General features: G+C 34.4%; 1 protein-coding gene across 49 annotated transcripts in view; it reads left to right on the top strand.

Annotated features, from left to right (window-relative positions):
- Nucleotides 1–13,193, top strand: part of RIMS2 (regulating synaptic membrane exocytosis 2) — a 457,129-nt gene that overhangs the window by 293,228 nt on the left and 150,708 nt on the right. For 47 of the 49 annotated variants that reach the window (XM_074553869.1, XM_074553702.1, XM_074553753.1 and 44 more), the window contains 2 exons: nt 1,531–1,687; nt 4,814–4,930. In XM_074553869.1, the coding sequence (XP_074409970.1) occupies nt 1,531–1,687; nt 4,814–4,930 (274 nt within the window). The remainder of the gene's footprint in view (nt 1–1,530; nt 1,688–4,813; nt 4,931–13,193) is intronic. The other 2 variants (XM_074553797.1, XM_074553792.1) reach the window with 1 other exon arrangement.

Genomic DNA, 13,193 nt, shown 5'->3' with positions numbered 1-13,193 from the left:
CCCTATATATTTTTTCAGTACTTATAATAATAAATTTACTTTGCATATAAGATAAAAGTTGGTATTGCAGTACTGACTCTTAGCTGAAGGTACTCATAACATGATTTGACTGTGATGTAGTGAGGAGAGACTATGTCATCCTCAGCATCATTATATTAGTGGAATGTAAGGGTGATGTGCTTTTTTTTCCCCTTTAGTACACATGCCAGATACATACAAAGCCATTTATACTAAACATAGAAGGAAGAAGTTGTTTACGAATTAGAATTGTTTATATATATCCTTGGTTGTAAGGCCATATAGTAAATATGAGTACTCAGGTGAAAGTATTGAACATACTTGGAACCATAAAGTGGAATGAATTAATAAGGTTTTGTTTAGGTTCTAATGAACATTTTCCAGGAAGAAAAATAAGAAAATCATGAGCAGAAGATTATTCTACTCTTGGAAGATTCTCATGGGAAAAGTTTAACAGTTGCATGAGCCAGAATTTTTCCAGTGCCGGGTGGATCTCTCTAAGTATTCTTTTTTTTGGTTACTGTCTTTGGAACAAAGAAATCAGTTCTATCAGTTGTCATAGCCACCAGGAACTCTCTGAAGACCTATTCTTGTTAAATGTTATAATCAGGTTACCAATTGCAAATCTTCAATTTCCTATCATTATGTTTTACTTTCATCATCACAAAATTTGGGGAAACTTACTTGAAATTGCTGTATATGTAGTATTTTTTTTTTTTCCACAGAGAGTATTGCACCATGGGACAGTGAATTCAACTTTTTCAATTACATGAAGACCATAATTTTTAACACACACAGCTTTTAAAAAGATTTTTATTAAAAGCTTGTGTTAACTGTCCATGTGGTAGCCTTTTAGGCCAGTGTAACTTGGAGGCTTTTGCTTAGACCATTTATGCCTTCTCTTAGGCTTATTCAAGATTAGTCCAGGGTGCTAGCTATTTGTGAAGAAACTGTGTTTTTTAATTCAGAGTTGTGAGTGAAATCTGATATCATTGAGTCATTGTTACCTTAAATATTTCTGAAATACAAATCTTTCTTGAACTCAATCTCACTATTTAACTCCATAGTGGCTTCCTATCCCAAATTTTTAAACTAAATTTTGGATTAATTTTTAATTATGGACATTTCTATTTGAAAAACATTTTACACAACATTTGAAATATAATTTTAATTAAAAATGCAACAATTAGGTTTTTTATTCTAAGAAAAAATCAGTTTAATTTGTTTTATTATTAATACATTGTATTAACCATAAATGGTAAGTCCCCAGTTTGGTGCATGGTATTAATTCCTATACTTTTGAAGTATAACTATAGGAACTGTAATTGTACTTAAAAAAAGCATAACAGCAGGAGTCAACTTACATATGTATATTTTATTATAAAACCCAAGAACACACTATAACATTCTTGATCAAATCCTATCTTTTACTGAGAAACTCATTACTACAGATACGGCAGGAAGTGGGAAAGTGCAACTTCAGATTCACTGAATATTTACATTTCTTTTTAGATTACCGACATAACGGGAGAGATCTTCAAAGTTCAACACTGTCAGTGCCTGAGCAAGTAATGTCATCTAATCATTGTTCTCGATCAGGGTCCCCTCACCGTGGAGATAGTATAGGACGGACTAGATCGTGGTCTCCCAGTGTCCCTCCCCCTCAAAGGTAAACTCTTGTTAAACTATGCAGCTAAATAAATTAAACTGTTATTCATCTTGTACCAATACTGGAAATAATCTCCAGAATTTCGAAAATGAATTGGTTAGATCTTACAAAACTATATAATTATATAATTATATAAAGCCAATAATATTTTTTTTTTACATTATAGTCATGTGCCTAATTTATATTTAATTTTATGTTACTTATGGTTTATTTTTATTATATTATTTAATATTCTTATATGATTTCACAATTGTATCTTACTTCTGCCTATTTATATCTCGTTTTTCATCAAAATTCAGTACAGTCCAATCTAAGGAAATAAAAATATCTCCACATTTTCATTTCCTAGAGCTATTTACAGGTGCCATGTTTTATAGTATGTGATAGTTTGACATTACCTTAGCATTCATATGACAGTGGATATTTTCAACCCTTTTGTTTCTGTAGAATTAGGATTCTGGGGAGCCTCCCTTGCTGCCCAGAGTAGCTTCCTTTCTACTATTTCTTTCATACTTCTAAATCACCAAGAATAAACTGACAGACATACAATTTTATAGTGAAAGGTATGAACTCCTGGTCTTGGGAGATCTCTGATAAGTATTTATCTTGAGAAAATTAGACCAGGAAATTTCTTCCAACAATCTGGTACTTTTGGATAACATGTAATAATTCATTTAGTACTCTGCAGGATAAGCTTTCTTAAGAGAAAGGAAGCAGAGAGATAGATGTAAATGGGAATGAAACCTGTTTTCCAGCCCTTTTGTTGCTGTGTATGGGTAGGTTTCCAGATGATGTAATTCAGTTGAAATGAAAGTGGAAGTTTTCTGTTTTGCCCATAATGTTCACAATTCCCCTTTGATACTGAAGATCTGTTATCCAATACTTTCTGGCAGGTCCATGTTCATCTCCCTTTCTTTCAGAAATCCTAATTCTCTTTTGTTCTGCTTTCCCTTCTGTTATCTTTGCTTTTTTTTTAAGTTAAAATTTTCTTGGCTTCATAATAATTATGTTTTTACTTACCATTTCCTCTAATGGATGTAGCCTCTATGATAGCCTTTTGCATTAGCGAGATACTAGGCTTTCAAATTATCCCCCATCATCTCATACAGCTAAGAGGCAGAAACTGTGTGTTTCTACTTGAAGTCTAAACCCATCTAAAACCAAGTCAGCCTGACTTGAAATGAGACATAAGTGGTAGACATAAAGGGGCCTATTCTGATTTTTAATCTACTGATTTCAGCTTAAGTAATTGCCTACACTATTTGTCTTGGATATAGACATAAATATGAGCAAAATCTCTTTGTGTGTGTGTTTGTGTTTTTATGTTTTTCTGCCTACATGCATACTGTCTGCATTTTTGGCAGAATTTTTACCCAAGCTGGTGATTAACACTTGTTCAACACCATTGAAAAATCCACTTTTCATTTTCTTGTAGTCTTGGATTTCTTTACATGTTGAAAATCTCTTGCTTTTTAACTTTCCTAAAGCTAAATTTTTAAATATGGTTTTGAAATTATGGCAGCTGTTTCCTACAATGTCAGAATCAAATGCATTATTTGAGTAGTATTTCCCTGCCCACATACCAAACAAATTCTTTGAGGACTTGTTGAGCTCAGAAAATTGCATTATGAGAGTTTGAGGATTTGCAGAAGAGAAGTATAAGCTATGGGTTACAGAAATATCTTATTTAGCTCTACTGAAAATGCAGCTCTACTCAGGAAATCTATAAGAATTTTCACATTTTGCACCCTGATCAGGTGAATTTGTTATACATGTGCTACTCTATAGAGGTCCAAACTGCAGTGAGCATTTTGTATGCCCAGAGATTTCCCACTGCTGACATCTCTGTAGGTAGGAGGTTTTGGGCCACAGAAGTTGCTGTTATTTCTTAGAAACCACTTTGCAGTCCTCAATTCTATTTAGTTTTTTAATAAACTCCTCCAAAGGCCCACTTCATCGCAGCTGACAAGATCTTGTTGCTGCTCTTGTTACTCTTTACTAGCCAGAGTAAACCCAGTATTTGGATTCATGAATGCCAGAGCGGAAAATGCTTTATGACAAATGAGGTAGAGCTGAAGGCAAAAATTTATGTGTAATGCAACATCTGTATAGCACTTATATGCAGAAATAAATAATGTCATGGCAGCAGCAGTGAAGGATACATGTACAAGTTAACATTAGTCAGAAAGTGGTAAATGACAAAGGGTAAATATGACAGGTACCAAAAGGGCAGACAAAGTGACAAGAAAGGAAAAGGGAACTGAGCCACACAAAACCAAAACAATAAAGGAAATTGAGACTCACACTAGAGCAGATTGTAATAAAGGGCAGGAGACAGAAGAATTTATTGGTCTTGAACTTGTGTGGAGGGAAGCATCCAATTCATTATTTTGAATTCGATACAAAACAATTATGTTTTTATTATCCAATAATTATTACAATTAACCATTGTCTCCTATTTTCCTATTCTTGTGGATTTGTTCTACAGAGCACAAAAAGTAAAGTGTGTGAGTAGGTATTGATGGATAAACAGAGCAAAACAATCGATTGGCAAAGCTTTGGTCTCAATTAGTACGGGTGATCTTTACCCAAGCCTGCACTAAGCCTCTACGTGGGTACCACATACAGTCCTATTTTTAAATTCAGATGACCATGTTTTCATCAGGCTGCACTCTACTGTAGCAGCCACAAGTCCCCATTGTGTCCTACTACAGTTTACATCTTTATAGTAAAGCCAAAATCAAGAACTCATGAAAAATGATTTACAGTGTATGTTTCCATCAGAAATGAGTTTTTGCTTGAAGTCTGGAAAGACTAATGAAATGTTGTGCAAGATTAACATTTTTAATGAAGGAAATGAAAAAGCTTTCCTTATATTTCCAGAAGAAACACATTGGAACAAAACCCAGAACTCTATCCCTATCATGGACTTGGTGCCATTTTCTAAATGAGACTTTTTTTTTTACTTTAAGATTTAAAATTATTTTCCTTTAGATGTATAGAAAAGTCTGTTCAGCTAACATATCTTGTTACCAGCATGATTGCTGATAATTGTTTGTACAAAGCAGTGAGAGGATCTCATGCAGGCACACTAAAAACTCAGGATCTGATGTGTTTTATCCTCAGTCGGAATGTGGATCAGGGACTGCGAGGGACTCGATCCACCCCTGCGCACTACAACACCCTGAACCGCATGGACAGACACCGAGCCGTGGACGACCACTACTCCCCAGACAGAGAGAGGTAAGTACCTGGCTGCAATTAGGAACAGCTGCAGCCTACAGGCATCAATGTGAGTAACTTCACTATGGTAGCTTGCTAAAATAAATTACACACCTAATCCCAGAGATTAGCATTTCTCCTTTATCCACTGGTCGCATGACATACATTACAAAATATCAGTGCACATAAGGCTGACAAAACTGTCCAGTGAGTGTATGTTTGCCAGGAGGGAATTAAAAAAATCTATGAGAAAATGTGTAATATAAAATTTGAATAGTTTAGTTGTCCTTTTTCATATAAAATATTTTTGTTTTGTGTGTTATATAGTGAATTCTTTAAGTACCAAATATTTTTAAAAAAAATTTGGTAGACTTGATTGTTTTTGCTGCTGCATAAAGAGGCATAAAAGTAGATCATTTCAGCTCAGTATAAATGTAATGCTCCCTTTGGATACAGTGCAGTTCATATGTAACATATGTAACAAAAGTATAGTCTAGTACTGTGTTCTGTTTTTGTCTTTGCTCAACCTTCTGAGACACTTGGTAAAAAAGAAAAGGAAAAAATTATTAGGAGAGCATGTATGAAATCAGAGTCTTTGTGTTTAGAAGCACATCTGACTATGAATAATGTTTTGCCTAATGGAACTTCCCAAACAGTAAGCAGAGCTTCAGCAACCTCTATGAATTTTAATGATCTAAAAAAGAATTGCAGCAATAATTGAACAATGTAGTTAATTTAGCTGAATTAATTGTGGCAATGACTTTGTTACATTAAAAAAATTATTGGTATTTTCTGCCTCATTGTCTTCAGGTAGAAAATCAAAACAGGAAGCATTTATTATCTTCAATTTTAAAAATATTTCAGCTGTTTTGCACCAATTTGAAATTCCTGCCCTTTATAATGAGAGGCATAATGCTAGCTTTTGTCTTATTTCATAATTGCATATACCAAGGAGTAATACAGATATGTTTTGTAATCTTGAGGAATATAGGAATTGCATTTGAAGTTAATGCTTTTACAGATAGCTATCACAGGTTATTCTTCAAGTGACATCAAAACACATCTTTGGGGTTTCTTACAGTAATACAAAGAATTTGAGAAATTGGTGGCTTTTTGTTAGCAATATTTAACAGAAAAGATAAATACTCCTTAAGAGACCGTATTTCCTAAGTAATGTGATCATCAATGATAGTATGGGATGCAAGACAATATTTTTCAAAATATTATAATATCTTAATTTCATAAGATTAAAATATTAATTAATTTTTCCCAAAGATATGTTACCAAAAAGTATCAAAAGGAATTAAAACCAAAATCTATTCAAAGTGATTTGTAATTTATTTTGGTGAATAGAAAGGTCAAATGGGCAAAAAAAAGCTAATGAAAAAACAGTGAAATGTTTATCATCTAGAATAGGAAGTATATTCACCACAAGTAGGGTAGATCATAAGTCAACCTCTTTTTTGCATTAAACTAATTAATATTTCTGTTTAAATTATGGAAAAAATCTATTCACTTGATTCATTAGAATATGATTTTCATACAGAAGGCAATAACTTGAAGATTCTGTGCTGTTTCTTTAAAAGATGATTACAGAATCCTTTTGGGATGCAATGTTATGTTGATTTTTAGACCAGTCATCCTTGAAACAGAATCTAAACACATCCCTGCAGCCTGTGTATGCCTTATGGAATGTTCTGCCTTTGCTCACTGTGCAAGTTCATTTGCTGCCTCCCAGATAAATACGTAGCTGTGAAAGGCTGCTTGAATTTCAGTACCACAATGTTTTTCCATCCCTTCAGTCAAATAATCCCTCCTGGACTGACTTGATTTAGAGAAAAATAACTGGGTTTTTTAGAACACATCAGAAAAACAATGTCAGAAGGTTGTTGGGGACGAGATTATTGAGTTTTCATGACCGTTCTAGATTAATAGGTATTTGCTTGAGAGGGTGCTCTGAGTCTCTGAACACAGTTTTATACATTGTCTGTGTACTGCATATATTGTCTGTAACGTCCCCTCTTCTCACATGGTGAGTGGTTGCCTGTGCAAGCAAATTATTGACTAGCTATGCCTCTATTGCAACATGCAATCTCTGAACAGGAAAAGACTATTTCCAAATATTATATTTTTTATATTCATTTTTAATTTGACAGTGATTTTTTGCATGGACAAATTATTATATTTCAATTTTTTAAACGAGTATTTATGATACTGTCTCTGCTATATAATAAAAACCCAATGGTATCCCCAAAGTAGCTTTTAATGGCATTGCTCTTGGAAACTTCTAGAATGGCAGGCAGTTGGGGGAAGTTGAAAAACTGCATTTTTGCCTAGGTTTGTAATCTGTCTACATGTTATCCGCACTTGGCTCTGAGAACAAATCACATATTTCCTTCCCACAGTTCTGATGGCTTCTTGTTTCCATGAAACAGCTTTTGAAGCTGCTTGCAAAAAGAGGATTTTGAAATAGTCTTGTAGACATGCTCAGTGCTAAGTTAAAGTGTGACTGAGAATATGAGTAAGAAAATTCTTTCCTTCCTTTTCTAGATAATTCAGCATTATGTTCTCTAAAGTATTTTGCACTGAGGAGTTAGTTGAAACTACACAAAAAGGTCTATTGACCTTAAGTCTAATGGCAATGAAACATTCTTTCAAAACTGAATGCATAGCTAGAATAGAAAAAAAAAAAATTTTAAAAACTCTGAAAGACACATTTGGAGATAATTTTAATTTCAGACACCCTTAATTATGTAAAATATGGCCATATAATATAATTATTTTTGTAAACTGTAACAGTAAATTAACAGTTTAGATTTGTATCTGTTGCTATATTAACAAAAGTGTGAAATTGCACTGTGTATACTGCTAACTCAAATTGAGAAACCATGTCAAATTTTTACCTGTATATTTAATATAGATCTACTAGTTAATTGTTATCAAAATGTGAAGATTTTTGTGGGTACTCACACTCTTATAAAATAGCCAAGGTTTGCAATGTAAAGAAATATGAATGCTTATGGCCTAATATGGACCCAATTTCCATAAGAACATTTTCTGTAATGGAATAACCTTGTAAATGTCAGTTTGACATGTTTTGATAAATTTTCTAAAACTGATTTTACCTCCCTTGAGAAACTGAAACTATAGAAACTATTGAGAAAATTTTGGAAACAGCTGGATTTGACCTCAGAGTTTTATATTTAAACAATCAATATAATTAGGTGAATTAGAGGAAAAATGTGATAATATTAGCATAGTTACAGAAAGAAAAAAACAACCAACAACAAAAACACCTAACTATATCTATGTGTTCTTTTCTGCAAGATATATCAACAGTTAACAACTGTTAATAGCAATTAACAGCTGTTAACCAAGACAGTGTGGGAAAATTGTACTCAGGCCCACAAATTCAACAAACTTAGATATTATTTAACAAGTATGGATTTAACTGTATTTGATGTCCAAGATGGCTTCTCCCTGAAGAATAATGTTTCTATGGGGAATTTAGCATAAGTAGAGCATTCTGAGAATGCCTAACTCAAGTAGTCCTGCAGGAGAAATGTATGAGAAAGCTTCTGGAGTAAGTTTTTTTTTCTGAGAAGCACTTCCAAGAAAACAAGAGAAAAGGGAAATTATCCAACTACTATTTGTTCATCAAAGCTATTGCACACTTACCATTTGAAAGAAGAAAAGTTGCTACCTGTTTTGTTAAACTAATTGGCTAGTCATAAGCATGGTTATTTAGAGAAATATTGTCCATTATTTTAAAATCACTTTAAAGATGTTATCTGGATGTGCTGGCACTAGCAGGACTATCACACCCTGTTACTGAGAGGAGATTTCATTCACATATTTGAATACACACTTGTTTTGTTTTTTTATTCTGTTGAAGCCATGTGACTTGGATTTTTTTAACATAAAGTGAATGTTGAAATACATGCCAAACAATTCCATTTACTATAATCAAACCAGTGAGGATCAAAATAATTCACTGCAATGAGCTGTTAAATATTAGCTAAAACACAGTGTAAAGATCTTCTTCTATTATTTGACACAAAGTTAAAGGTGTGCAAGAGCAACATAAATTTTACATCTCTAAATGTCATCTTAAACTGTGCAGTTGCTTCATCTATGGGTAGCAGACTCCTAATCTAATACTGTTATTAAATAGATGCCAGATTAGGTCAAACTAGGTAAAGTTTTTTTGATACATTTTTCCATATTAAAACACTGAAAAGAACTCTTTTTTTGCCCCCAGTCTTTATTAAATACAGACCTGAATAATAGGTAACTAGGTAGCCATTTATTTATTATTTAGTTAAATTTTACTGCAAAATCATTCAAATGCAAATTAAAATACAAAGATATTATAAAGAGTTCCTGATGTTTTGTTTGGAAATTTTGGGACAATTTTTTCAGGCTCCAGTTGTGTGTACTGTGTGGGTAACATACTCATATGGGGATTTGTAATGTCACTGCTTTGCTTCTTCAAATACCCAGTAAAGTAAAAGAAATGCATTACTGAAAATTTGCTTATAGCTATGGTATAAAATGTTTGCACCAGTTTGAATCTCAATAATTGCAGTGTGTCTTTAAGTTATTTTTCTCCTTTCAAATCACTGTTTAATTGCACAATTATCTGCACCACCCACCTGGTACCTCCATGAGTATGCTGAAGGATGATTATCTCCAACAGGGATGGCAGAGTAGGAAGGTGGTAAAGAAGAAGCTTTGAGTCAGATTTTTTAAAAAAACCCCACCACCAAGTGTCATAGATATATTCCTCAGAATAAAATGCACACATACACACAAAACCCCAAAAAACAAAACAAAAAGAAAAAACCAAAAAAAAAAAAAAACCACCAAAAAACCAAACCCAAGCCTGTGTTAAAAACAATGCAGTTCTGATAAAAGAATTCAGTGTTGCACCTTTGGAGCAATGATTTAAAATGCAGTATGGGGAGCACTGTGATAATGTGATACTGATTTTCTTATTTAAAGTCATCTTGATTGAATGTGTGTCAGCTGATAATTTCCTGCTGATAATTGCTATTGTTTCACAACTAAGGTCTTCAAATTTTCAGTTACATTCAGATGGAACATTTCTAGGATTTCATCTACTCCAGGAGATTAGCAGAAATTTCTATAGAATCGGTGTAGCAAAAAGCATCCATACCATTATTGGTGGAAAAATTGTTGATGTTTATAAGTAAAGAAAATCTGTTTTTTTCTTTTAAAAAACCAATTATTAAATAAAACTATTCTATTAATGTATTCAATGAAATGTAGCAGGGGAAATTACATAACCAGTGCTTTCTTCTTGAATGGCATTTGACATTTTCTAAGAGTTAACAGCTTGACTTCACATTTTGTTCACATAGTTTGTTGATGTGATTTGCCAGGTGTTTGGGAAGCAGCATGGAAAACGTTCTACCACAGAGAATATTAAGTGTTGCTTTATTCAGATGAGAATATAATCTTTTAGAATGGTATAAGTGGACCCTGGAAAAAGTAACTAGTTTTAGTAGTTGCTTTCCATTGTTGAAATGAGTAAGCTCCTCATTGAGCTGTGCCATTTCTCTGAATCCACATCACTTTATTATTCCTGGCTCCTTTTCCCTTGAAAAATTTTGTGCTCAACCTCACAGTCAATGTGACCCCAAGCACAAATTTGCACTTCCTTCCTTACCATAGTACTTTCCCTAAGTTTCATACAGCAGTTTTCTCTTTTCTACCACTTTCAGTGGCTCTTTTCCCCCTAAATTTCCAACTGGTTGACCCCAGGAGCCACCTGTTTCTTGCTCTGCAGTCTGATTAAGCTAATTTCTATTTTATCACATTGCTACTTTTTCAGAAAATTGTAACTTGAGAAATTGGGGAGTATTTGGTTAAAGACGAGTTCATACCAGTAAAAAATAGTATTTATTTTTTAACAATTTAAAGAATTTTATAATTTCCCTACATTTAATTTGTTATTTCAATTGAAAAAATGTAAAGAAGTGTTACTGAAAATAGGGGATAATACTATTGCAAATGATACAATATATTGCTTTAATTGCAATTAGATAATACATTGGAAAGAGTTGAATATGAGAATAGGTAAACTGTGATAGGATGAGAGAAATTTCTTGTATCAACTGAGTTTCATTCATGCAGGCTTTAACAGAAAGGAACACAAAGGCTTGATTTGCATTCAGAATTATTTAAGGATATTCCAATAAGTACAAGGTTGTAATAACGCACAGCACTTTACCCTTTCCACAAAAACATTTGGGCCTCTACTGCCCACTGTACTGGTGAAGGTGGAATGTCAGTCAAATTTTAGGACCTGGTCACAGAGTGTGAAAATTGAATGGAATAAATTATCTCCTAAATGCCTCTTTTTCACTATTAAATACAATATCCCAAGTAATAGAGAGCAGGTTAAACTCCCCTTGCTGCATAGGAAGAACAGAAAGGTATTCCATGAGGCTCAAGTGAGGTACTCTGTGTGTGAGTGTTTTCAAGCATGCTTCTGAGACTCTTCTGGTTTTCTAAGCCTGATCCTGGATACTAAGTACTTCCAATCTGGCAATCTAATCAGTTGCTGAATCACTGATTTCTTACCCTAATGGTTCACTGAATTTTGTAAGAAAATGGACAAATAGGTGAGAAATACCAGAAAATTTTTAAGTAATTTTCTGTTCAGTTTTAAAAAAGGGAAAGCTATCTTGTTTACCTATGTACCTGGAATCTTCTTGTCAGAACAGTGGAAATCACTTTTCACCTGATATAGTGTGGAAGGGGAGATGGTTGTGTGGGTGTTATAATAATAATCACATTGCAAAACCTATAATGCTGCCTGTGAAGGTCCGCCCAAAATGAACGGGTGACGAATGATTTTTGGGTGAAAAAATAACCAACATAGGCACAGGAGTTTTGCAGTAACAAATCAACAAGATGCAATTTATTGATGGTAACCACAGCTAAATATGCGTTAGGTTAGAGGATCCAGGGAAGAGAAGGGTAGGACAAGGGAAAAAGGGGAGGAAAGAAAGTTAGGGAATGGGGTATAGCTACCAAGACGTGATGCCTTCGGGGTCCCGCAGCCGATGCTCGCTGGTACACGTCTTGGGGAGATTCTCGGAGAGGCAGTCGAACCGAACCCCAGATATACTGTTCTTGGTTGGGGGAAGGGTGGCCGAAATTAGGTTTCCATGGAGGGGAAAGGAATAGATTATTCCATTGTTTTCATGGCCGAATGCTCACAGGTACGTTTACTCTGGGCAGGTTCTCCCCCTTCCCTGAGTTGGGAGGGGGTACAGTCCCAGTCTCTGGAAGGAGGTTGCCAGGGGGATGCCATGGGGGTGCCAATAAGGTGCCAGAGGGATTCTTTGTTCTTTGATGAGGGGATTCGCATCTCTGTTGGTCCGTCACGGTGGTTGAAGACAGGCAAGAGGGGTCTTCTCTTGGAGGGGGGGGAGCCACCCCAGAGCTCAGTCCAGCCAGGCCTGAAGTTTGGAAGAAAGTCCAGTTCCATTGTTCAGAAAAGGGCAGCATGCCCCCTTCGAGTACAGCATGGCATGTTCTGCAGACACCATCTGTAAACACACTAAATACCCATGAGACTTTCTTTCCCAACTGGCTCAACAGTTTTTAACCCTTCGGTGGTCCTTTTCTCATGACAATTGTGAGGCAAAAACTGAAGGATTTCCGGATGGACGTCCACACTGCCTTATTAGAATAACTTCATTATTTTAAGTAAAATGAATTGTTGCTGCAAATTTTCTGTCTATTCTATCTGTGACAAAATAGGTAATGTTTCATAAGTCTGTTAGGATGTGGGTTAGGCTCATTTTGCCATGCCATCATTTTACGTACTAGTACCATGAACTAATATAATGTAGGAAGTAAAGAATGTGTAATAAGAGGCTAGAAATCTAAATCAATGTTGCAAAAAAAAAAAAAAAAAAGAATAAAAGGTATCCTGGAGTTCTTTTGTCATAGTCTCTGTTGCCTTCTGAGCATTCCCATGTATATGTGCATATAAGGTAATGATTTTTATTAACAGCTCAAATGATATATTTAGTTGAGATGGAGATCTGGAACATTACTGGAGCTCTTTTGCACTTAGGCAATGCAAAGCTTAATGTTTTTACTACATTATAATACATTTACTTCATAATGTTAAGCAGTTTGTACTGGGGATTAGCCAAATAAATATGGTGTATGTTTCAGTTTTTGACATTGAGAATAAGTCAAGGGCATTTTTGGTGTTGCTAACATATTTATAAAAGCAAAA

This window comes from Zonotrichia albicollis, chromosome 1 (genome assembly GCF_047830755.1).
Source record: "Zonotrichia albicollis isolate bZonAlb1 chromosome 1, bZonAlb1.hap1, whole genome shotgun sequence".
Taxonomy (NCBI): Eukaryota; Metazoa; Chordata; class Aves; order Passeriformes; family Passerellidae; genus Zonotrichia; species Zonotrichia albicollis.
Note: the sequence above shows the minus strand (reverse complement) of the source record. Positions and strands in the feature narration are given on the sequence as shown.